Source organism: Sus scrofa, chromosome 1 (assembly GCF_054392235.1).
Source record: "Sus scrofa isolate SSC_HxYL_T2T_F1_AM1 chromosome 1, Sscrofa_HxYL_maternal_Yorkshire_Landrace_v2.0, whole genome shotgun sequence".
NCBI classification, from domain to species: domain Eukaryota; kingdom Metazoa; phylum Chordata; class Mammalia; order Artiodactyla; family Suidae; genus Sus; species Sus scrofa.
In genome coordinates this window covers 28,149,904-28,176,940 of record NC_139383.1, presented here as the reverse complement: position 1 = coordinate 28,176,940, position 27,037 = coordinate 28,149,904, and the positions used below count along the sequence as shown (strand labels likewise).

At 40.5% G+C, this 27,037-nt stretch overlaps 2 protein-coding genes across 15 annotated transcripts in view; one reads left to right on the top strand and one right to left on the bottom strand.

Annotated features, from left to right (window-relative positions):
* MTFR2 (mitochondrial fission regulator 2) overlaps positions 1-27,037 on the bottom strand; it is a 240,536-nt gene that overhangs the window by 11,948 nt on the left and 201,551 nt on the right. The window contains exon 9 of one of the 2 annotated variants that reach the window (XR_014811287.1): positions 11,373-14,731. The exons of the other annotated variant lie outside the window; for it this stretch is intronic. The gene's annotated coding sequence lies outside the window, so the exon portion shown is untranslated. The remainder of the gene's footprint in view (positions 1-11,372; positions 14,732-27,037) is intronic. 2 annotated transcript variants of the gene reach the window in all.
* PDE7B (phosphodiesterase 7B) overlaps positions 1-27,037 on the top strand; it is a 608,116-nt gene that overhangs the window by 429,388 nt on the left and 151,691 nt on the right. For 2 of the 13 annotated variants that reach the window (XM_021087541.2, XM_084955442.1), the window contains exon 1: positions 21,875-22,440. The exons of the other annotated variants lie outside the window; for them this stretch is intronic. In XM_021087541.2, the coding sequence (XP_020943200.1) occupies positions 22,203-22,440 (238 nt within the window). In that variant the 5' untranslated portion in view covers positions 21,875-22,202. Of the gene's footprint in view, positions 1-21,874; positions 22,441-27,037 lie in introns of those variants that run through there. 13 annotated transcript variants of the gene reach the window in all.

Genomic DNA, 27,037 nt, shown 5'->3' with positions numbered 1-27,037 from the left:
AACATATTAAAAAAAATTTTTTTGGCTTTTTAGGGCCACACCCACAGCATATGAAAGTCCCAGTCTAGGGTCCAGTCGGAGCTGTAGCTGCCAGCCTATGCCACAGCCACAGCAATGTGGGATCCGAGCCATGTCTGTGACCTACACCCACAGCTCACAGCAACGCCAGATCCTTAACCCACTGAGCAGGGCCAGGGGTCAAACCCACATCCTCAGGGATCCTAGTAACGTTCATCACTGCTGAGCCATAATAGGAACCCCCTAAAATTCTTTGAGTTGGGTGATCAAAGTTGTACCAAAGGCAAGTGTTACAGCAGGCAACAGTGAAACATCACTGACTGATAAGGAAAATGGGTTCTTGCATCATTTAAGAAAGAGTTGGCAGTTTTTTTTTTGTTTTTTTTTTTTCTTTTTAGGGCCTTACCTGTGCATATGGAGGTTCCCAGGCTAGGGGTCCAATCAGAGCTACAGCCGCTGGCCTACACCACAGCCACAGCAACATCAGATCCAAACTGCATCTGCGACTTACACCACAGCTTGCGGCAAAGCCAGATCCTTAACCCACTGAGCAAGGCCAGGAATGGAACCCACAACCTCATGGTTCCTAGTCCAAGAGTTGGCAACTTTTAATTTTACCACTGAAATCCTAACAGAGTATGTTCAGGAAGGAAAAGAACACATTGTCTGAAAACAAACTCCTAAGAATTTTTACCTTAATTTTTGACTGAGCAGGTTGCATTTCACCATGCTTTGACAATATTAGTTGATAGCCCTGGGAAGTTAGGGACTATAATGGCAGTGGATAAGGTAGCCAGGGAAAATTTCAATAATATTAAATAGCGATTTAGGATTTTAAAAGGCATAGTTGGGGAGTTCCCGTCGTGGCTCAGTGGTTAACGAATCCGACTAGGAACCATGAGGTTGCGGGTTCGGTCCCTGCCCTTGCTCAGTGGGTTAACGATCCGGCATTGCCGTGAGCTGTGGTGTAGGTTGCAGACGCGGCTCGGATCCCACGTTGCTGTGGCTCTGGCGTAGGCCGGTGGCTACGGCTCTGATTAGACCCCTAGCCTGGGAACCTCCATGTGCTGCAGGAGTGGCCCTAGAAAAGGCAAAAAGACAAAATAAATAAATAAAGTCAAATGAAAACCTTTGAACCCTCTAAGCAATGAAAAGAACATGGTGTCTTCTCACCTAAGTAGCTGAAGAAAAAAAAAGGATAAAGAAGTCTTCATCACCTTAAAGAAGTTCAACAAAGTTCTAATGTTACTTAAGATATTTATTTCCACACTTTAAAAATATATACGTCAAGTTTTTCAAAGTCCGTGAATCTGTTTCTGTTATGCAGATGAGTTCATGTGTATCCTTTCTTTAGATTCCCCATGTAAGTGATGTCATATGATGTTTATCTTACACTGTCTAACTTCACTTAGTATGATAATTTCTAGGTCCATTCATACTGTTGCAAATGGCATTGAAAAACTTACAGTTACCAAAGGGGACAGGTGAGGTGGGGTGGGGAGATGGACTGGGAGTTTGGGATTGGCATTTACATACTGAGGTATATGGAATGATTGGCCAATGAGGACCTGCTGTATAACCCAGAGAACTCTACCCAGTATTCTGTGATGATTTGTGTGGGAAAAGAATCTGAAGGAGAGTGGATGTACATATGTGTATAACTGAATCACTTTGTTATACAGCAGAAATTGTCACAACCTTGTAAGTCAACGACACTTCAGTAAAACTTTAAAAAATGAAATTTAAAAAATCCAGCTCTGAGAGAGAGAGATCCCGTTGTGGCTCAGCAGGTTACAAATCTGACTAGTATCCATGGGGGCGCAGGTTCAATCCCTGGTCTCACTCAGTGGGTTGAGGATCCAGCATTGCCGTGAGCTGTGGTGTAGGTCACACATGCGACTTGATCTGGTGTTGCCGTGCTGTGGGTCATATTCCAAATATATATATATATTCCAAAACCAAATCTTTATCACAAGAAAATTTTGGTGACCCCACATTGTCAATTCCCTAAATATGAACCTAGCCTACATGTTAACTGATCTTTGTGGCTGATCACCTCTCAGCGTCAGTGGTGTATGCCTGGTTTTCCCCCTACCCACCAAACACCCAGAATTTTCTCAAAGCCACCTATCCAGCTTAGTCTCTATTTTTGTGAAAATTTAGTCTCTGCTAGTATCCATTTTATAGTATCAATATGTGTGATACTAAGTGGATTTTTTAAAATACCATTTAAAAATACCATCCTGTAAATAAAAACTACAGATATGCAAGGTATTGTTCTTCAAATTGACCTGCTTCTGAGGTTAATAAATGACTCTCTGGGAATAAATGGTTCAACCAAGTAAGATGAATAAAATGAAGGACTTTCTAGGACTCTGCAGCCAGTGTTCTTCCAGTAAATTACAGGATGCCTTGAAAGAATCACATTGTTTCATGTGATTAAGAAATTAATTTCCAGGAAGCAAGTTTTTAAAATTGCATAAAGAGTGAAGGTAAGTGGTAAGAAGTCAAGCATCTAGTATAGCTTAAAAAGCAGAAGAGAAGGAAAATCCATCAAATTGTAGGCATATACCTGTCAGGACCGACAGTGGCGCATTATCACCCAGCTACAGAGGTTCAAAATGGACCCCACCAAATGTGCTTTTTCTCATGTCCCCCCCTCCCCAGTGTACTCCATGGTTTGAAATATTTTGTCTGTGAAACTGCGTTCATTTGGCAATAATTCTTTTTTTCCTTTTTCTTCTTTTTTAACCACAATCTATTAGACCTTGTGCTCAATAGGGTGTTAAGAGTTTTACTTCACTGAGTTGATATAACTTAAGATAAAACTAATAATTTGACATTTTCATCAATCTGTGTAATTTCTTCATCAAGGCTGAGTATTTTTACTGGAGTTTCTATGAGATTTACATATGTATGTATACAGTATATGCTTAAAATGTGTACATATCTATATATTAGGCCACTTACTACATTGAAATATATGTGATAAGATAGCCTTTAAAAGATATTGAAAAACTAACTTATGGACCATGATTCCCTGTCTTCTCTGCAGTTGAACTCAATCTTCTCTTTTCACGGAGAAGAGTAAGAATAAAAGTGATCACTGCCCTCTCCAAGATCCAACAGCCATTAAAAATGGAATTTCCTTTGTCCATAATACTTCTGCAACCTATCCCACCTACTTTCTATGGTCTCTACATAAGCACTTATTTTAAAAGCCAGGGCTCACAAGAAAACTGTTCCTATCAAATGACTGTCTTCCAGATCACCTCTTCTCTCTGCTGTTCCTGACCATTCCAGGAATAATTATTTGTTCCATAATTATGGCTTCCTTTGTATCTATGCCTTCCTCCATTTTACCGTTGCATTATGACAACAGTACAAATTTGGGCGGGCTCTTCCTCTGGAGTTACGGTCTTTTTGATCCCTCTGTCTTCAGCACTTAGCGTACTTAGTTCCATAAGTTTTGATTCGGGATGGAAGCAGTTGAACCGAACTGGACCCAGTGTTTTGTTTTCTTTTGTTCAAATACCTTCTTTTGTTCAAAAATTTCCAAATTGATATGTAAGAAAATGACTTTTCCCCGATCCTAGAGTTCGCAGACTATCTGCTTGACATTACTAGGGTATCCGAAAGTCATCCCCAACTCCTGATATCCAGCTAAATGCTTGATTAGCACTACATCTAAGTATATTTCTTCCCATCCCAGCAGATAACTAGGATACTAGAATTCAGCTATCCTCTTCCCCCCACATGCCAGTCCATGGATATTTTCTAAAGACCTACCTCCCTAATATGTCCTAAAACCATTTTTATGCTTTCCTTCGGTCTCTCCCTAGCCAAGCCATTGTCTTTTCTTCTTGTATTTTATTAGCCTGCCAGCTAAGTTCTGCTTCTGTCCTTGATCCTTTAAAAATCCCTTCCCAGCATGATCTTATGAAAACTACATTAGATCACGCCCCCTTTCTTCTGAAAACCTTCTAATGGTTTATCATCACACTTGGAATGACACCCAAGATCATCTCTAGTGCACATAGCCCAATATAGTCTGTTAAGAATCTCATCTCACACTACCCTGTCACCCTCACATACTGAATCCCTGTCACCCGTCTCCGTTTGCTTAGACATAGCAGGCTTGTTCTTGCTCTAGGGTCTTCCCCTCAGTTGTTGCTTCTGTCTAAAATCTTCCCCAGATCTCGACCTGGCTGGCTCCTCCTTGCCATTAATTTTCAGTCTAAACATCACTTCATTCAAGAGGCCTTTCCTGACCATACAATGAAAATACCTCCTTAGCCACTATTTCATTAACTAATTAATTATTTTAGCTTAGGATGGCAGTTATAACTGAGTACTTCCTTGTTAATGTATTTGTGTGTGCTTATGTGTTTACTTTCTGGCTCTCCTCATTGGAATGTAAAGTCTGACTTGTTCAAAGACTTGCTTCCCGCTTAGACTAGTAAAAGACTGGCTCATAAAAGGTGCTTCATAAATGTTTGTAGCTCAGTGCTATTCAGTCATCTTCCTGCCTTGGCTGTTGACAAGTGCAAAGAGAGTGAAGTCCTGGGCTTTGGAGTCTACCTGAAAAAGATTTGTCGTCAAGGGTCAGGAGACCTCATCTCTTCACCATTCTCTAGCATCTACTCATTTGTTTCTCTGAAGGGTGATTGGTAATGTATAGTAACCATTTGTCTCCAGTAGTTCCATCCTTTGGGCTCTGATGCTGGTTTTCCTCCTCATGGCACCTGAAGAGCCAGAGCGAGTAGATCCCTGTGGCTTTTACATGTTTATGAGGCCACTTGAAGTGCATGGTTATTCACTCATCCATGGCACCTTTTGTCCCATTGCCCTGACATGTGCAGTGATACCCACTGTGCAGCAGATGGAAGGAATAGAGGAGGTAACCTCCATGTCCAGCTCCAGCAGTATGGAGGGGGTGTGTGCTGCCCACACAAGTCGTGACCCTTCCCCGGAGTTGGCCTAAGGCCTTGGTGGGTAGTGACTGAGCCTCTTCTGGGATCAGATTTACTCGTCCCACTCAGGAGCACTGGTAGGAGGGTAGGAGGAACTACAAAACACTATTTCTGTTAAGTCTCGGAGATTATAGATGAAAATCAGAAAGAGAAAGAAAGGGAGAAAGAGAAACAAGATGGTTTCAGAAAAAAAAATCAGCTCACTCACCCTTTTTACCTTGCTGCCAGGGGATGCTGAAATCTTTCAAACTCTTTGCTAATACATCCCTACGCTGGCTGAGTTTCCTATCAGGTCACTGTGAGACCTCTTGTTTTGTTTTGTTTTGTTTTGTTTTTTCCCAAATTATGAAGGTGCTTTTGGGTGTTCATGAGTCTACTTGAAGTGCATGGCCATTCATTCATTCAACAGGGATCTATTCCACCTGTTACACCTGATAAAGAGCTGGCTCTGATCAAAGGTACCATAGTCAGGTCCCCCTTGGTGCAGACTCATCTCTCAGAACAGAAGATCCCAGGATGAGCCGGATATCACCAAGTCTGATGAGCTCAGGGACATCCTACCATCCCCCAAAGTGCAATCTTGCATGTATGGACTGAGCAGAATCCTATAGAAAAGTCAGTGCTTAGAACTATTCTGTCTAAATGTTTGATGTAGAACTGAGGCTTCTAAATCTCCTGACTTGTCCCCCAGTCCCACACTGTACTAACCTTACCAGCATCCCCTCTCCAGTCTTTAACGAAGGGGCTGAGGAGTGAGCAGTTCAAAGTGGCTCCATAACAATAGCTCCCACAAGCTCCTTGAACGAGAGCAGCTTCCTTTCTCCCTGAAGCTGGAGAAGAAAGCCATTCTCTTACTTTCTTTTAAAACACTCAGTTTCCACAGTCTCTGACTATGCAAAAAATCAGCTCATATTCTCATAAGAAACCTCTGAGTTCCCTTGTTATAGGAGCCATCCTACAGGGAGAATAAAAAATGGAAGACTTTTTCAAGTTTGGCCTTTTCAGACCACAAGGATATTGTTTAGAAAATTAGTACTTTGTGGAGATCCTGCCGTGGCTCAGCGGAAATGAACCTGACTAGAATCCATGGGGACACAGGTTCGATCCTTGGCCTCGTTCAGTGGGTTAAGGATATGGCGTTGCCATGAGCTGTGGATCAAAGACGTGGCTTGGATCCCGCATTGCTGTGGCTGTGGCATAAGCCAGCAGCTGCAGCTCCAACTGGACCTTTAGCCTGGGAACTTCCATGTGCCACAGATTCGGCCCTAAAAAAGGAAAAAAAGAAGAAGAAGAAGAAAATTAGTACTTTATTACCCTGAATGATGTTCTTAAGGCCTGAAGAAGTAAAGGAATTTCCCAGAACACTTTAATTACCAGCCAGGAGCAGGCTTCTTGCAGTCTCCTGAGGGACTGATTTATAGATAACATTGCCTTACCAAGAAAGCTTTTTTTTTTTTTTTTTTTTTTTTTTCCTGTCTTTTTAGGGCCGCACCCGTGGCATATGGAGGTTTCCAGGCCAGGGTTTGAATCGGAGCTGTAGACACTGGCCTACACCACAGCCACAGCAATGTCAGATCTGAGTCATGTCTGCGACCTACACCACAGCTCACAGCAACATCAGATCCTTAACCCACTGAGCAAGGCCTGGGATTGAACCTGCATTCTCATGGATACTAGTCAGATTCATTTCCACTGAGCCATGACGGGAACTCCCAAGAAAGCTTTCGATACTTCAGTAACTATATCCTTTGAAGGAAAGTGAGGAAATAATTACATTTTTTAAAATTCTCCTTTAGGAATATTATGTTGTAATCGCTTTCTAGAGAGTTAAATAGAAATTAATTCAATACTCCATGTCTATGACTGTCTATTTAGACCACACTAGAAAAAAAAAATTTAACCCATGTTTTATAAAACTATATCTGGAGAAGCTTCCAGATAATCTGAAATCCATGTCAGAAGTTAGAACACGAGGAAGAGAGTTGGGAACAGACCAGTATTGAGAGGAAGGGCCCAGCAGCCAAAGTTCTGCAGCGTCTTAGAGTAGCCTTTATGATCCTTGCAAGTGAGTAGTTGTACTTTTCTCTTGGGTCCCTTTTTTAGCTTTGTCTTCTTTTCCCCCTGTTTCCTTGACCACTCCACACCAAACACATACCCTTTGTTTTTCCTTATTTTTACCTTTCTTTAAAAAAAATTATTGAAGTATAGTTGATGTACAGTGCTTCAGGCATACAGCAAAGTGATTCACTTATACACACACACACCATGAATACATGTATTTTTCAGATTCTTTCCCATTATAGGTTATTACAAGATACTTAATATCATTCCCTCTGCTATACAGGTGGTCCTTGTTGTTTATATGTAGTAATGTGTGTCTGTTAATCCCAAAATCCTAATTTATCCTCCCACTCACTTTACCTCTTCTATCTTTTACCCTCCATATATCACTTTCTGGTTCTACCGATGGCACCCAGGGCTACAGGAGTCATTAGTGTCAGCTCCATGCAGAAGAGAGCAGGGAATTAGGAGGAGGTGACCAATAGCTTGCTGTTATTGAATGCTTACTTTGTGCCTGGACTTGTTCTACATTTCATGAATGCTCTCATGTAATCTTCTCAATTGTCCCAAAAGCTCAGTCTAATTTTTCCAACACTCTGGTCCTGTTAGAGGATAAAGGTTATTTTGGAGTTTTGTTTTGCTTATGAAAACTCTTATTTCTGAAGGCTCTAAAGGACAAGCTCCCAAGACATGCTAACTTGAAGAAAAATAGATGTAAGAGGCACATTTGACCAATAGCTTAGAGATAAGAAATAACTATGTCGGTCCTATAGGAAACCTCAGGATTTCTATAACCAATTTTTTATTTGCACGTTTGTGCTCTTAGGGGAAAACGTGACTTTACCAACCATGTTAGCTAGGAAAAGTTCTAACCCTTCAATAATTTCAAGAAAACCAGTATATGGTTTAGGTCGAAAACAGTACTTGATTTTGCAACACCAAATATCCTTTCTGAGGTTTCCCAAAAATGCTGTGGCTGTCCACCACAGAATTTTCTCCTTATTTTTACCACAGAAACAATAGTGCTATTTCAGCATTCATTGCGATCTTGACCACTTTATAGGTACTCTAAGTAGGCTGTCAAAGAAACAAATACCTGTATGTGTAATGTAACATCACAAGAGTGAAATACAAAATTTACATGCAAGGTGGACATAGAGACAAATGTTCATAGTAAACATGGTGCGTTTACTATGTGTAGAGGGACAAAGGTAATACTTAGATTTCATTTGATGTAGTCAGGCAACAGTTAAAGTATTTACTGGTCTTTTTTTTTTTTCAAATAAGTGAATTAATTTATTAACAGATTATTACCGGGGATGGGAAACTACCCAAAAAAGTTGAGCATTCTGAACGTCAGAATGATTTGCCCTGGCATTTGAACTTTCCTCTCCTTAGGGACATTTCTGAAGCTCCTAGCCCTTCTGTCACTTTGCAACACCTTATGAAGCAGGTGCTGTATAAAGGTGTTGTGAAATTTATGGGTTTACATTCCCCTAGTAGAAGGACTGTGACTATAAATGACTAGGTAACCAAATTTACCATATGGAAGTAAAGCCAAGAAGGGAGGTGAGGCAGAAAACAAAAGATGCCTGGCGCATTGGAAACATGACCCTCCTCAACTTCACCTCCAGTCTACTTACCCGGGACAGAAAGCAGCTGAGGACCAGAATTGGATTTCCCACATGTATTGTATATACAAAAAGTGGCCCGAGTCATTTCCTTGACACTCAGAAACACTTAAGGCTCTTTCCCCCCACCCCCCACCCCCATTTCTAGCCAAGCTCTTCAGAAAGCACAGATGCAGCTGGCACTGTGATACTGTAAGTATATTGTGAGCAAACTGGCTGTGTGGTTCCAAAAGGAAAATATTCATCCCATGTCTTGGGTAAATCTAGTTGTCTCCATTTACCAATTCCACATCATTGTTCTCTGATTCTTCAGATCTAAGATTTAAGTTAGAGACAGCAGAGTTGATACTCTAATTATGTTTAAATCACATAGAAGCTACTGCGATAATCTTCCATAACTACTTCAGAGAGTTCCAGGGCATGGCAGTGGCAATCGCAAGTGATGGCATGGGAAAAGCAAGTCACTTTTCATAAGGAATAAAGTTATTTTAGGAGCGTCGAGTCTGATTAGAAGAAATCATCCTATTACTGAAGGGAGACCAGATGTTCATCTATTTTTTTTAAATGTGGAGTTCCCATCATGGCTCAGCAGAAAAGAATCTGACTAGTATCTGTGAGGACGCAGATTCAATCCCTGGCCTCACTCAGTGGGTTAAGGATCCAGCATTGACATGAGCTGTGGTGTAGTTTGCAGATGTGGCTCAGATCTGGCATTGCTATGGCTGTGGTGTAGGTCGGCAGCTGTAGCTCTGATTCAGCTTCTAACCTGTGAACCTCCATGTGCCTCAGGTGCAGCCCCCAAAAGACAAAAAAAATTTTAAATAAAATAAAAAATGCCCAAGTGCTCCGTGTTCTTTCTCTCCGGTCACACTGAGAGAAGAAGACCTTCTTTATTTTTTTTTTATTTACTCAATGAACTTTATTACATCTATACCTTTTTTTTTTTTTTTGCCTTTTTAAAAAATTTTATTGAAGCACAGCTAATTTACAATGTTAGATTAGTTTCAGGTGTACTGCAAAGTGAATAAGGTATACATATGTCCATTTTTTTCCCATATAGGATTTGACAGAATATGGAATAGGCCTCCTTTTGCTCTACAGGAGGTCCCTGTTAATTTTCTATTTTATATATAGTAGTGTGTATGTCATAATTCCATCTTCCCAATTCAGCCCTCCCCTCCACGGTTTCCCCTTTGGCAACCAAACATTTGATTTCAAAATCTGAGTTTGTGTCTGTGCTTTTTTGTAAATAAGTTGTTTTGTATTTTTTATTAGATTCCGCATATAAGTGATCTCATGTCATGTTTTTCTTTCTCTGTCTGACTTACTTCACTCAGTATGATAGTCTCTAGTTCCATCTGTGTTGCTGCAAGTGGCATTATTTTGTTCTTTTTAATGGCTGGGTAGTATTCCATTGTGTGTACATACCACATCTTCTTAATCCATTCATCTGTCAGTGGACATTTAGGTTGTTTCCGTGTCTTGGCTATTGTGAATAGTGCTGCAATGAACATGTGGGTGCATGTGTCTTTTTCAAGGGAAGTTTTGTCCAGATATATGCCCAAGCATGGGATTGCTGGGTCAGTGATCATCACAATCCAATTTAGACCTTCTTTAGCATTTCCTGGATGAAGGTGGTGGCACAAATCTAAGTTCCAACCTGGTGGCTACAGTCATGACCACAGTGGGAGTGAATACAACTTGAGGAACCTAAAATATAATCCTGCCATGAAGAACATGTATAGAAATAGGTGTTGCGGTATCATTATGATTCTTTCTTTCCTTCTAACTTACCTCATGTAAGTGTTTATGATATAACCAGATGTGGTTGCAATCTGTGAATCAGGCAGAGTTCCTACTGCTTTATACAACACCTTACCCACACTGGTAAGATAGCATAGTATCGCTAGGAGTTCCCCAGTAGCTCAGTAGGTTATGGATCTGGCATCGTCACCCAGGAACTTCTGAATATGCTCAAAAGAGAGAAAGAGAGCATACTCTGGTGTCAGCCTGCCCTGGCTCAAGTCACTCTTATAAAGTTGGATGGAATCTGAATCTTGAGCAGATTACTTTCATAGGGGATTACAATTATGCCTACTTCATCTGGATTCTTGTAAGAATAAAATAAAGGCACTTCATATAAAATGCTTAGTACCATATTGGGTACATAAGCAATCAACGGAAATCCTGAAGCTCAGGTCTGTGAGAATCCAGGGTTTCTGCTGTCATTATTGGAAAAATTAGAAAATGACCTGCTAATGGTTGAATGTTTCTGCCCTCCCCAAATCCTATGTTGAAACCCCTTCATTTCCATGTGATGGGTACTTGGGTTATGAGAGTGGAGCCCTCATAAGGGAGATTACAAGAAGAGACTCGAGAGATGCTCTGTCTCTACCACCTGAGGATAAAGTCAGAAAGCAGCTCCAGGACGAGGCACCTCCTCTGAACCTGACCTGCTGACACGCTGATTTCAGACTTCTAGCCTCCAGAACTGTGAGAAATAAATTTCCGTTGCTTAAGCCACCCAGTCTGTCATCAGCCTGAGCTAAGACATGATCTAATTGAAATGGTTAATTTATCTCTAAAGTCCCTTATGACTCTAGCATTGCATGATTTGTCTTTCTTGGCTATCTAGGAATAAAAGCTTTTTCTAAGCTGTGAATTTACTAGGAACATGGTATTAACTCACCTGAGAAAAGTGGTGAGAATAATCTTGAAGTTTTAAAATCATCACAGCTAAGGAGTTCCTTGGTGGCCTAGTGGGTTAAGGATCTGGTGTTGTCACTGCTGTGGCCCTGGTGGCTGCTATGGCACAGGTTTGATCCCTGGAACTTCCTCATGCCATGGGTGTGGCCAAGAAAGAAAGAAAGGGGAAAAAAAAGTCAGTACAGCAAAACTTAAAAACTCCTGTCAGCAAATAAAAAATAACGAACAAAAATATAATTACCACCCATGTCATCCCAGAGACATACATACTCTGTGTAAAGTAGTTCCTGATCTTTTGCTTCTTTTAAATAGATTTCTAGACATTGCCTTAATTCTCCAGATATAAGAAAAAAATGAACGAAAAAAGTTGGTTTTCATCATTATTAACAAACACCAAATGAGACCTGTTCTGTTCACAATTGTGTGTGTGTATACACACCTTTTTTTTTTGGTCTTTTTAGAGCCACCCATGGCATATGGAAGTTCCCAGGCCAGGGGTCAAATCAGAGCTGCAACTGCCAGCCTCCACCACAGCCACAGCCACACCAGAGCTGAACCACATCTACGACTTACACCACAGCTCTCAGCAACACCAGATCCCTGACCCACTGAGTGAAGCCATGGATCAAACCCACTTCCTCATGGATACTAGTCAGGTTCCTAACCCACTGAGCCCCAGTGGGAACTCCATGTTCACAATTATATTTTAACACTACAATTCATTGTGTTTTATGGTTAGTCATATACATGTTCACGTCTCTACTAAATTAGTAAATAATTTTAAGGACAGGACTATGGATTTGGATATCAAGCACTTGGTATGGGACACTCAGTAAGTTATCGACCACTCAGTAAATTCAGATTGAATGAATGAATGAATGAATGAATGAATATATCACCAGGATTTTATGTTATGAAGATGAAACAATGGTCCACCTGGAAGATAAGCCAGAGCACCAAAGGCAAATAGTGATACAAGTAAAATCACCTTACTGATAAATAAAATGGGAAGTGCTGCTTTAATTAGATAGAAGAGGCAATTTGAAGTAGAGCACAAAGACTTCTTGAAGAAAACAGGACTTTTTATGAATTGGATGAATGGAAAAACCTTTCCCAACAAAGGGAAGAACAGTGTGAGCAATAACATATTAGTTTTCTGTTGTGCTGTAATAGATCACCACAAACTTAGTGGCTTAAAACAAACACAAGTGTTTTATTTTAGCGTTTTGGAGATGAGAAGTCTGAAATGGGTTCCACTAGGCCAACATCAAAGTGTCTGCAGGTCTGTGATTCTTTCTGGTGGCCCTGAAGAGAATCCAGTTTTTGCCTTTTCTTTCTTTCAAAGGCGGCCCTCATTCCTAGGCTTAAGGGCACCTCTCTGTCGTCAAAGAGCCAGCACTGGCCAACTGAGTCTTTCTCACATCCCATCTCTCTGACACTGGCTCTCCAGATTTCCTTGTCCACCTTTAAGAACCCTTGTGACCACACTGGGCCCATGCAGAGAATCCAGAAGAGCCTTCCTGGTTTAACATGATTAGCAACCTTAATTTCGTCTGTTACCGTAATTCTTCTTTGCCATGTAAACTAGCATAGTCACAAGTTCTAGGGCTTAGGATATAGACACCTTTGAGGGGCTATTATTCTGCCTGCCATACGAAGTATCACAGTTCATCTGGTATGTACAGGCAACAATATGATTTCCATAGAAATTTTGAATGTTAAATGTAAGTTTGAGTTTATAGGACTAGGTCAGGGGGAGCCTCTTTTTGGAAAACATTGCATGCCCAACAAAAGGATTTGGACTATTTCTTTATGTAAAATTCTCTTTGTGTCAAATTTATATTAATATCTGCCATTACCTTTTATTTGTTATACCTTGAAAATGACATGATTATAAGGTATATCTAATTTATAATACCACAACTTTTAAAGATAAAGAAGGCTTCACTGAACTTTTTTTTAATAGTTAATGAGAGACTTTAGAAAACACTTTTTAGGGGTAACTCAATCAATTTACCCCTCCAACTTTGAAAGCAAAGAAGTAATAACAGAATTTACGAAAGTATTATTAAAAATCTGGTTATAGGTGGTTCTGTAGTTGACTCCTTATACTCTAATTGAGACACAGATGTCAGAGCAGAAAGGTATGTGAAAACATGCAAGTCAAAGGCAGGTCTTTTTACCCCGCTCTTAAATAGGCAGCAGCACATGAATGTCAAAAGTAAAAATGCATAAGAGGACAAAGAATGCAGGAAGTATCATGATCAGACTGCAGAACGGTTTCAGGAAGAAGGTTCTGTTCTTGGAGAACAGAGAGTGGGAGAGACTAGAGGTCCTGATAAGAAAATAAAGAGGGACCCTTGGTAACCATATCCTAGAGACAGAAAGATATGCAGTCGTTTTAGATAATTCATAGGATAGAAGAAGCAAATTGTAGTTAGAATTTGAATGTGGGGTGGAAAAGGAAGTTTCCGTAAAGGAAACAGACAGTCTTTAGATAATAAAAATCTCATATGTGCATCAATGTCAATTATTTTAGTGTGCTAGGCTTTCTTTCCTTGACAATTGCGCTATTGTTGTTCTAGCAATGCTACATATCAAGGGAGAGGGGTTCAGTTGGACTCCTTGTTCCGTACTATATAGAAAGTGCATTGTATATTGTCCGATACTATATATTAAATAGCCTCACCTTTACTTTTCACCCTTGATTCCCCTGCCATCACAGAGGAAAACCGTTTTCCAAAATTACCTAAAAAATAATCATATAGTTTTCATAATAATCATGATTTATAGTTTTCCAATATCTTCCAGTTTTCCCTTTCTTGTGTTTTAGTTACTCCTGTAGATGACAAAAAAAAAGGTGGTCATCACTGTAGCCAAGCACTTAGCCTTCAAGAGAATGAGGAAAGACAATGGGGAAAAAAATACAGCAAACTGTGCTTCCAATTACCGGCAGATGCTTACATTTATTCTAAGCGTTCTTATTTGGTTAACTGTACAAATTTTTAATCATATAAATGTGGTAGTGTTCTAGCCTCATGCTCTTGATTACCCTGGGCTTCCAGTTGATTTCACATGCCTCTGGCTTCTGGCATCACTTTCCCACGAATAGTGTGTCTGAAGCTGCGTGAATTCCAGGTGATACCTGACAAAGAGTACAGCGTGTTCCAGAGTTTTATCTTTTGTGTTTGGCCTTGTGTTTTGCTGAGATTGTGACACTGTATTACATTTCTCTGAGTCAGTAGCACCGTGGGCCACTCACTTGTTACAGCGCCATGAATGTCTACTTTCTTTTTTTCCATCTTTGCTTTGTGGAATCATCTGGTCACCATCCATTCATGCCTGAAATATTACAGTGGGAAAGATTACTAGGCTTCAGCCAAAGACCACTTTACAGACTTTTAGTAAATCAAATGAAGGAGTGGGTCTTGGTGAGAGGATCCATGATGATGGGAGATCAAAGACTCAGAGGCTTGCTTGTATTCCAGTCATTCTGAAAATAGCAATAATAGTACAACAAAGTGCTAGAAAGAAGGAGGGATGGCAAAGTTGGCCTAAGTAAATTTTGTTGGACATTTGGTGAGAAAAAACTTTCAAAAACAGCTGCTTGTTTTTGAAGTTGACTCTATTGTATATCTATTCTTCATCACAGTGTCCTATACTGGAAATTATTAAAGTTAATGCATAAGGGCAAAGAAATGAATGAAATAAAATTTAAAAGCCAAGCCATGGTTCAGCATCATGAATGTCCCTGGATGTAGCTCTTGCTCTTGGATTGCAATTTTGGTTCCTTATTTTCAGTTGATAGTACTTAACCTGAGTCATTATTGATTGTTTTCAAGAGTCTTAATATGTGTTCCCATAAAGATTGGGACTTTGGCTGCAAAGTCTTTCTTAAATAGTTAACATGGAAGAGGCAGAAAATATCTGTCACTTGGTAGTCCTCTAGCCTTCTTCCCCAGACTGTGGTCCCAGAGAACTTCATAGAAATGCAGGGTGTCCAATCAAAATCTGCATTTTTATAGGTTTTCTGGGTGAGTTGCTTACACACTAAGATCTGAGAACCCTTGCTCTAGAATAGCATCTGAGAGATACATTGTAGCATAGGTATTGTATGTAATTTGCCATCACTAGGAGGTAATAAGTGAAAGAAAGGGGGGAAAATAAGGAATAATTTGAAGAGGCAGTAGAATTACACTTTATACTCATATATTTGGAACTTCCTTCTTCCAAATTGACTTTGAACCCTGTAAACCTAAACATAAAGGAGCGCCAAGCGGGGGAAGGTAGGTGCTGTTAGAAGGTTTTATTCCTTTCCATTTTCTCACTTTTCTTTTATGTTGTTGACACTAATAATATTTCTATATTAGTGATCTAGTTTATTTTGATTATATTAAGAGGGGGAAGAAAACCTCACTCAGGCATTTCCCAGCAGGTCTTGGAGGATGTCTGGACAATCTCGCTTCCAGCCTCCTTGAAGTCTTCTCAGCCTGGCCTAGTTCTTTTTTTTTTTTTTTTTTTATTATTATTAATTTTTTTTTCCCACTGTACAGCAAGGGGGTCAGGTTATCCTTACATGTATACATTGCAATTACAGTTTTTCCCCCACCCTTTCTTCTGTTGCAACATGAGTATCTAGACATAGTTCTCAATGCTATTCAGCAGGATTTCCTTGTAAATCTATTCTAGGTCTGGCCTACTTCTTGAGAGCTCCCAGAATCCATGGATCTTACTTGTAAAACAAACAAACAAACAAAAAAAAAAAGTGGAAGTGTATTTCTGACTTTGCTTAAGCCTCTTTTGGAACGTTGTATTTAGTTTTACATACTACCCTTCTTTTAAAAACACTACCAATTAAATGGAGGTGAGCTAGGAGCTGTCAAAATTAGAAAAATGTTTGAGGAATACAGACCCCAAACAAACAAAAAAAGAAAAATGGGAGGCCCACATGGTTTGACAACAGAAATGAGGCCGGGGGAGGCCAGGGGATACATGTTCACTACCACAGCACACGACACAAAGCTGCACAGCTCATAAACATCAAACACACCCATTAGTCATTGTGACCAATGAAATTCCCAATCAGGGAACCGATGCAGTGTTAACCAGAACACTAAATAACCCATGGTAAAGATCATGCAAGCTTACACCCTAGACATGATTCACAGACTGTTATCACATCTCCAGAATGCAGTTACAAGGCATATTTATCCTGCTGAGCCCCTTCTTTTCAACACATTCTTTGTCCTTTATCTACCTACTCTCATTCACATGTCAGTCCCTTTGACCACCTTTCCCCACCTTTGTACCATTAAATCCCTCACTGTCTCTCCCCTTGGACCACTCTCCAGTACTCTCTCAAATACCTTTGCCTCTGATTTCTTCTATGCCTGCTTCCTCATGGGAACACGGATTTCCAAAATGGGACCTACTTCTAAGGATAGGGGTTAAATGTTCAGCTTTCTTACAGATCCCAGGAAAGTGTCGTCAAAATTTGAGTTTAGGAGAACTGTCAGTTATTCTTAGTTTAAAAATAATTATTTTAGGAGTTCCCATTGTGGCTCAGTGGAAACAAATCTGACTAGTATCCATGAGGACACAGGTTCGATCCCTGGCCTCACTCAGTGGGTTAAGGATCCCTCATTGCCATGAGCTATGGTGTAGGTTGAAGACGGATCTGGCACTGCTGTGGCTGTGGTATAGGCAAGCAGCTACAGTTCTAATTCGACCTCTAGCCTGGGAACTTCCATATGCCATGGGTGCAGCCCTAAAAACAAATAATAATACCAACAATAATAATAATTATTGTTATTATTTTTAAAATTTACAGTACATTTCTGCTAACAAATAACTTATATTTTAATCTTATTTTATTCTTACAAGATTCCCCATGTGATGGATAAGGTGGTTATTGCTGTCATACCCATTTTACAGATAAGTCTCTTAAGTTTGAAGCAAAGCTCAGGGATGAGTTGAGATTGAAATACAGTTTTTATAACCCTAAGGTAAGCAGTTTTGAAGACCTTCTTGGAGATTTCATCATTGTGACACACTGTGAAAATGAAATTATGAAAGTGTACTCTACCACCACTTACAGTCTTTGATAATCAGAAATATGTTCTGAAATCCTAGAAGGCTTTCAGCTAGAGGATGCCATCATCACACAGCAAAGCATCAGTGTTTAGTAATGGAGAGAACAGCAGGGAGGAGGAGCCAGGTGGAAATGGAGAAAAATCAAGTCTTCCTGTCACTTTGTTCTCCACCCCTGTGTTATTGGACTCATTTGTTGTGGGTTAACTCTAAGAGACAGTAAACTTGGCATTATTAGATATCTGAGAGCCAGGCTAGAGGTCTGATGCCAGCTAAAACCCCGGTTTCTCTCTTTAAATGTCCCAAAGAAAAGTAATAGAAGACATAACTCACAGTGAAAACCAGAGTCAAGGTAGGGAGGGCCAGGCAGGTCCCATTGCCTGATAAAGGACCCAGGAGCTGATACAAGAGGTTCTCTGTTGCTCTAGCTGTTAACGCATATTTACAGAGTGAATAAGGGAGTGATTGTTTGTAGTTTTCAAACCTGTTGTGAAATCAAACTACGAATCTGTCAGCTTAGCCCCCTGTCTCTTCCCCCAACCTTTCATTTCCTCATCTTGCCCCACCACTCTCCTCCCTGCCCACACGACAGTTGAAATATGTGCTGCCTTCTATGGTAGGTCTGTAGACCAAGTCCTTTCCCCTAACGTGCTGGCATTATTCCTTGAGATTAGTTAAGGCGAAAGTTATTACATTTCTATTTCTCCTGAAGGATACTGTAAATTGTTTGAGCTTCTTCTACTTAGACTACATTAAACAAAGTTGAAAGACCTGTTTTTCCTCCCTTGCTCATTTTGAATTTGCATTTGAATTGCATTTGTGAAACCATTTGTGTGTGTGTGTGTGTGTGTGTGTTTACACATTCATAATTGAACTGAGGAGAGAAAAGCCCAGGAAAAAAAATGAACAAACTCCCTCGATAGTCTGAAGTTTTTCTTTAAATATACAAGCACAGTAGGGGTTAATATGTGTTTTAAAAGTACTTCTATGAGAAGACTTTCATTAAGTAAAATGAAGTTTTGTGAGACTTTTGATAGGCTCTAAATAATCTAGAATGGAAACGAATACATGTTTCTTTTTCCATTTTTTTAAAAAAATATACATTCTCTAGATTATTAGGACTATTTAATACTTTTAATATTTTCTTTTTTAAATCATATGTAGTAAGGGCTTATCTCCCTAGAGACTAGAGCAGCAGTTAAGTCTACAGATTTTTACATAGCCTCCAGAAAACTAGAAATGCTTCAAAACAATACAGGTTCTAAATCATCATGTCACTGAATCTTTTTTCTTAGCCATATACTTTAACATTGTGGGTTATCCGTTCTTTCCTTTACAGCTGCAAACACACACCAACGTATTTTTGACAGAATTAGGCATCCACTGGAACAAGCTGTTTTGACTTTCTTAGTTCACATTACATTTCTATCACACAAGAAGAAAACTACTCTGTTTTCCTCTTATTGGAAACTTAGGTTGACTCACAATGCCTGAAAAAACACTCAGATTATTTTGAAAGTCTCTCAAGTTTTCTGTTGGTGGCACATTGATTTAGACATTAAGACTTAGAAGAGTCCTGACAAATCACATGGATGACCCATTTGCTCCATGAATCCTTTGGGCACAGAACCTCCCCATCACCCCCTTTCTCCCCCATGCCTAGTCTAATACCATCTCAGGGTGAATGGTTTTCACTGAGTAAAACAAAATCATAGGTTTACAGGCATGCTCTTCCATAGGAACTATCTGAAAGACAAAAGAGATGCTAGCCTACAAAAAGGAACAAAGCCACCTTTTAGAGAATTTGGAGGTTGAGTCATTGTGGTCCAACAAGTACTAGCATCTCATCAGTTTGTCTCAATCTCTTGAACCTGCAGTTGAGCCAAAAATCTCCTGAGCCAAGCTTTCTCGCAAGATTTCCTGTACTTCCTGTTTCTATGTGAGCCAGAAATACCATGAGAACGACCTTCCTTGTGGTATTTCTGCACTTTTACCCTGGGATGAAGATAATCCCATATTGGGGAGAATTTTTGTTTTTAATTATGCAACATTTTTAATTTTCAGATATTCAAATGAAGGCAGTTCCTCCTTGAGAGGGAAAATTTGAGATGGTGTTTGCTTGGCCCTAATTAATTTCCATTAGGAAGTATTCATGTTCAATTATTCGAAATTTTGTAACTTGGCTAAGAGATCATCACAAGGAAATATGGAAAACAATATAGAGAATACAGTAGAAACGTACATCCTTGGATATTTTTTAAAAATCATTCTTGAAGAAATGCTCAATGAAGAGTTGTATTCTTAATACATTAGTGTATGTGACATATTATATCATATATTTGTTTTCTTTGTTCTTAACCCCTTTGTTCCAAGGGTCAGGATATCCTGATGCTAAGTACTATTGCAAAATAACTGAACAAAAATAAAAATAGTCAAACACTTAGGGAACCCTTTGGTTGTTATGTCAAGGAAGTTTGAGACTGAGGAGTGAGTTTAAGACATTATTCAGGAAATATGCTAATAGAGTACAACAGCCTACATGTGCTTATTAAATAAAATTGTCTCAATGCTAGAGAGCCTGAATGTCCCCAGTCTGATGGGAGGGTAAGATAAGAACTGGGAGGGCTGTCAAAGGGGTGGAACAGTGAGACTGGTGCTTCTGTTCTTTCTTAACAAAGAGGGAAGTTTAAAAAAAAGGCACGTCTTTCTCGTAAGTAGATCATTGATTATTCCCTAATTGGGCTCTATGAATATCTGGTTGTTATAGTAAGAGCTGTTTGATCAATATTTTAATAAGGAAACTCACAAGCAGCAGTATCTTGTGTCTTTTATTGTTGCTTTTTATCCTTGGAGGATGTTGACCCTTCTTGGCCTATTAGGAAAGACAGTAGGTTTGCCAGTGTACTTTTCCATCCAGAGGGAAGAAAAGCCACTTAATTCAGTGTGGAAAACTAAACTTCTTAACCATGGGTTTAGAGGAATAATAATAATAGCAATGACAAAATTATAGTAGCCTCTGCTAGGCTCAACATTTAAAACATGAGGTGAGAGCGATGAAAAATAATACACACCCTACAATGGATGGTCTTTCTCTTTTCCCCCAAGTCTCCTCTTCTCTCCCCTAAAGAAACATCAAATGATTGTGTGATAAAACAGCCCTGAAAGGAATGTAGAGCAGGAGCAACGGATTGTACATCAGCAAAATAAAATGCCAAGCAAAATAAAGCACTTTGCAATGCAGAGATGTGAAAGGGAGAGAAAGATGGGCTTGTTACAATGGTCTCCCCAAGAAAATAGGAGCCATCCACGTGAATGTTCAGTTCAAATTGTTCCTACAAACCCAATTTGCTGGCAGAAGTGCCAAACACAATACCACCCCACTTTCATTTATGAGCAGGGCTTTTCACATTAGCTCCAGGGGGCCTCCCCTTCTGTTGTATGGGTTCTGACTTCTGGGGTGAGAGCCTCCATCTCTGAGCCTCAGGATCCAGGACACATGGGCCCGGGTTGTCCTCCACTGAACCACTGTCAGGTGGGGGAGCAGTTAGTGGCCCAACTGCTATGTCCACAGTGCTCCGTCTCTGGAAAGTGAACCTTCAACACTTGCTTTCCTCTCTTTTCACTGTTGGTTATACCCTCGACGATTGAAGGAAATTGTTATTCCCTTGAAATGAGATTTCAACCACTTCAAGCTCTGTGTCAGACTTTGCAACCCCCCTGCACGTTTGCATGAGCATCTTGATGCTTGCCTAACTCACTTCTTGCAGAGATAGCTTTGGAATGCGATTCAGTGTTATTTCCCTTCCAGCTGAAGGGCAGCTAAGGTTACAAAGGGATTTGACTAATAGGCCAAAACCCAGTGAAGTTTGCTGAGAACCAAGTGACAGCAGCAGTGGAGGCAGCGTGTGGAGGAGGAGGGGGTGTGAACTGTGGCCAAGGATCACTCCAAGAGCCTTCTGGATAACCCTAGCCCGGTGTAGACCGTGCTGGAACGGCCAGGTGGCCCCCGGTCAGATCTTCCAGAAAGAAGCAGCTGCACATTGGTTCTGCCGCGTGCTCCGCTTCCCCTGTTTCCCTCCTTGATGCTTGCAGGGCTGGAGCCTCGGAAGCTTCTAGGTTTCCTGCACCAGAGTAGTGCCTCCTTACCTGACACCTTCAGAGACCTGGCCTCTGGAGGACCCCTCTGAGAGGCTGGCAATGGGGAGCCCCCCCTTCTTTGCCTGAAGTCCCTAAGGGCTAAACAAGCCACTTGACAAACTTTGACAAGCTCCAAAAGAGAACCGAGAAGAAATACATCAGAAGAAGAGAAAAAGCAAAGGTTAAAAACCTCGATGGCTTTCCTCCCCCCACCCCCCACCCCTCCGCTGTCGTTCCAGCTGTAGCCTGGGATTAATTAAGTGCTGCGAAGTCAGTGCCTGGGAGAGAAGGGGAAAAAATGCTTGCTCTCTCTAAGGAAGGAGGACAGAGCGCGTCCTCACCAGTGAGAAAGCTTGGGAAGTGAGTCTCGTCGTCAGTGTTTGCGGAGGGACTGGAGGGACAGGGAGGCTGTGCCAGGCTGGAGGAGGCTTGCCTTTCCGAAGCGGGAGAGGATTTGCCGGGGATTCGCCTTCCCCTGCCTGGGAAGAATTTCCCCGCTGGTAGCAGCCGCCGAGGCGGCAGCAGCAGCAGCAGCAGCAGCAGCCGCCGCCGCCTCCCGACCTCCTCTTCTGGGGACCAGGGCAGAATGCCTGTGCTCGAGCGTTATTTCCACTCGGCAGAGCTGGGCAGAAGGTGGACGGCCCCAGAAGGTGCGCTGCCCTCCTCCCCGGGCAGCCGGCCGGGGTGCCAGCAGGGGCCGCTGCCCTGGGACTTGCCAGAGATGATCAGGATGGTCAAGCTGGTTTGGAAATCCAAAAGTGAGCTGCAGGCGACCAAACAGAGAGGCTTTCTAGAGAATGAAGATGCGCTCCACAGCTTTCCAGGTAAATGGACTGGGAGGTGAGAAAGATACCGGGGCCAAGTCTGATGACTTTTCAGTCCCTTCCTTGGAGAGCCCAAGACAGAAAAAAAGGGAAAAGGAAGGAAAACACACTGTGCAGCATAGGGCCCGAGGGCTGTGATTAATGCATGTTTGCTCTGTTATAGAAATGCATCTGAAAATTAAGAGTGATGGGGAAGAAGGAGCATGAATAGCCTGAAAATCCAGAAACCTGCGATCTGGGCTTAGCTGGTTGTTTGCTTGCCCTGTGGCTTAAACAAGTCAAATCTCCTAAGCTTCAGGCCCCCAAAGGAGGGAATGGAGTTGTTTAGTATCTGTGCTGTCTCTGCAAGTTCTTGTTGACAAGTCAGTTCTGAGAGAATACTCTTCCTGGGTTGCTCTTTGGTAATGCTCTATACAAAGTAAAACATATCTTCTTATAATTAACCATGGAACTACAGCATGCAGAAATGTCCCCTGGACTGACGTTAGCCTAGAAGCTTGTAATGAGATGAGAAAGTTGGTAAACTTCCTTGCCTCAGTTTCCCCTTTTGACAAAAGACAGCAATACACATTTCGCCATTGATATCAGGAAAAATCAACTCCCAGGTGTGGAAGTGATGAATCATAAGGGCTTCGTCGTGTTATAAGAAGGTGCTGTCTTTGGGACAGTTGAGGAGGACTTGGCTATATTTTGAACAGTCAGTACCATACCACACATATACCTAGAATCCCTGCGAACGGTCAGGAACTGATAATACCGTAAACTATGAATGCAGGGTGTGCTCTTTCTTAGAGGAATATGTTAGTAGATATTTGGAAAGTGGTGAACAGAAGAATGAATATGAGCATGTGTTTATGCATTTGAAGTCTTGGCTAGCCCTGTGTAGTGGAATCCTGACATGCCATTGGTGGTGAGAGAGGGGGGACGAGATGGAAAAGCTGTATACTGAAAATGACCTCTCTTTCTCTCGTGGAAAGAGACTAGGAAATCAAAATTCGACTGGTTTTGTTTTTAGTCATTTATCCAGAAACCTTTTTTTTTTTTTAAGTTGCCTGATACTCTAAAAAGAATATTATTAAAAAATAATGCTCTGAGGAAAAATAAAAGATTTGAAAGGAATTAAAAAACAACAGTGTTGGCCTCTAGTAAACGATGAATATTTAGGAAAGAGAAGGAAACCAATGAGTCTGAGGTTTATGTGGCAATTTGGAGATGGATGCCCAGGGAAATGGGTCTTGGTCAGAAAAAATGAGGTAATGCTTAAGCCATCCCATATTTCATGTGAGTACAAGAAAAATGGAAAAACCCACCTGGGCAGAAAACTTAACTCTGACACTTCAACTTTTACCACCCTTGGTTTGTTTCAGTATATTAAATGATTAAAAGGCATAGTTCAAATTACACCTTTGATAAAACTACCTAATTCAAAAGATGTTCACATGTCTGTAGAGATACACATATATTATTATTTATATTATATGCCAGTGGGTATGTGATTCCTGAAAAAGCAATACTACAGAGGAAACAGAACTCCTGTAACTTTTTATCAATTAAAAGATACGCTTTTCTGGATGTTGTAAAGTTGAGCCCTATGTTGCCCCTGGACCACTGCCCTACCCTCAGTGGACTATATCTCAGCAGCCATGCTGGTTCCCAGGGAGGCTGAACCCTGGTCTGTTGTCCCCTTCGTCTGCCTGCAAAGAAGCAAGCTCTAGTTCAACACCTCTCCAAAGGCTGTCCATTTGCCTCCCCTTCTTCTTTCACCACCTTCCTATTCTTAAGGACATGAGGGGCTCACATTTTCTAGCATGGGTGTAAAGCCACTATCATCCATAGATGCACCAATGGGGCCATGCAAGGAAGCCCCCTGGACAAGTTCCTTCAGTTTCCAAATGCTCTTATGACAGGGAGGACCTCAGGAACTCTAGTAGAACATTTCCCAAAGTCTTGACATTTTTCCATTTTTTGGGAAGAGATGGTTTTAGCTGTCTTCAGTTTGTGTACAGAGGTTTAGGTAGAAAGCTCCTCAAAAAACACTAAGATAGGTGGTTCTCTCTCTCTGTCAGTCTCTTAATCTCTCTCCAATCTGATCCTTGCCTCTGAACTTTGACAAGACAACATAGTTTACTGTTCCTCAGAATGCATCAAGTGATGCCCTCCCTCTGAGACTTGCTTATGCTTGGAGTGTCTTTTTTTTTTTTTTTTTTTTTTTTTTTTTTTTTTTTTTGACTTAGTTGACGAAGAATTTGTTTGCAAACCACAAAGTCCAACTCAGGCATCCCTTTTTTAATAATGGCTTTCCTGATCTCCATCCCTACTCCCAAATCTCCCCCCTGCAATCATTTAATCCCCCTCCTCTCTATCTGCAGGAACTTAACACATTACATTTATAGCACACAGTTTTGACACGCTAGTCACTAAAAACAGGAAAATTAAATACTGTCACATTCAATGTGTATTTCAACTGCTCGTGATAACAGATAAATAGGCTTATGTTTCTAAAAACCATGAAATTGCAAAAAAAAAAAAATCTGAAGAGAACCAACATTCTAGAGAACTTTAGAGATAGGGTATCATTGTTTCTTCATAAATTGAGTTTAATTTTAAAAGTTCCAGCTTTTCTTTTCCTTAGTGAAAGGCATCATTATTTTTACTCACATTTCTTGGTCAAGACTGGTACTTTGTTTCTCATAAGTGAAATAGAAAAGTGTTCTGAGATTTGGCTTAGGTAATAAAGGGCAAGAGCAAAAGGATTTGTGAGAAAATAAATACATAAATATGTATTCGCGAGAGATTTTTAAGATGATACAATGAACTGTGAATGATGAAGACAGAGGGAAAGAGCATACGCTGAAGAGAGCGAGGAAGTGCCAGGGAGCAGGAGGTTGTACGTGCGAACATCCTGGCTGGAGACTAATGATGACTTTTTTAAAACAGTAGGTTGGCGGAGGGAAAGGGAAGTGACAGAAGGAAGAGGGGCTCTCTAACTTCACAGGGTCTGGGTGCATGCATCTGAGCCTGCACCCCAGAGCTGGGCATTGGCGGAGGCACTCTTTGCCCTGGAGAGGGACTCTGAAACTTACCGGCATACCCAAAGCTGGTCCATCAACTCAGTACGTTGACTCACACCCAAGTATTTAATTTTATTAATACTCACATCATTTTCCCTTTATGAAGCAAACGAAGGATGGTCTAATTGTTTAGTGTACACAAATGAGATGAACAGTAGACTAGAGAGTCACACCTGATGGTGTATCAGAACCAGACCATCTCAGTTTGGGGTTAACATATACACTATACAAAACAGATAATCAGCAAGGACCTACTGTATAGCACAGGGAACTCTACACAATATTCTGTAATAACCTATATGGGAAAAGAATCTAGAAAAGAATAGATATATGTATAACTGATTGAAGTTTGCTGTACATCTGAAACTAACAAAGCATTATAAATCAACTATGCTCCAATCTAACAATTAAATTAAATTGAAAGAAAGAAAAAAAAAAGAAAGTGAAAGAAAAGATCACCTCAATCATCCAAATCTAGTCCCCAAAACAGACAGGATTGGGGCACAAGCTGGGTAATTTAAATTTAAAGCAAAACATTGCTTTATTGATTATAGGTAGGTGGACAAACATGGGGATTCATGGTGCAATATAAACCTTGGTCAAGCCAGAAAAATAATATTACCCTGCAAAATAAGTCAGAGGATTGTGCCTCCTTTACATTTTTTAATTCATTTTGTGGACTTTGGTTTTAGGTCTAAGCTTCCAGTGCTGGGGAGATTCCCAGGGGGAGATTCCCCATCTATTATCAATAGAAAATAAGCATTAAAGCATGGCGGTGAGAGCATGCCCAGAAGTGGGGAGTGAGAAGAGGGAAGAAGGATGGGGAATAAATAAACGGTTTTGTAAATTATGTGAGTGCAAATATTATTCTAATTGTAATTCTAGTCAGCAACCTGTTTAAAGCTAGACATCCCCTCGCAGGACTTGGTTTTAGTTGAATAAATAATTTGATTTCAGAATTCAACCAAATAACTGCAAACTCTGAAGCTGTAGAAATTACCTTTCATTTTGGTATCTCTGGTCTAAATTTTACATTATGTTTTACTTATTTATTAGGCTTGTTTCCATTTCAGTAGCCTTTAGTTACAGAAATATGTAAAACACACAACTCCCTCAAAAGAAAAAAAATTCATTTTCCCCATAGCCATTGTAACTTGTCCTGCCTTCAAGGAAAGTAAAAATATCAGAAATTTGCTTTATACTAAGCCCTGAAAATTGAACTTTAGGAGAGAAAATCTCTAAAACAATTCACTGATTCCAGAACTGTACAATTCAAATTGACAAAGGGGCTATTTTTAAACATCGCATGTATCAAATATGATATAAATCCAATATGTTGAACACTTATTATAAATCTAAGAGCATTTATTGGATGCCTAGTGTATACCAGGGACTGTGGTAGGCACCAGAGACTCAGCAAGGGGTCAAACACTTACTGAGACAAAAACAGTTATGAATTTATGTATCAGAATTCTATCTATCGCTTCTCGATCTTTCAGCTAAGATCAAGTGCAGAATTCTCTCCA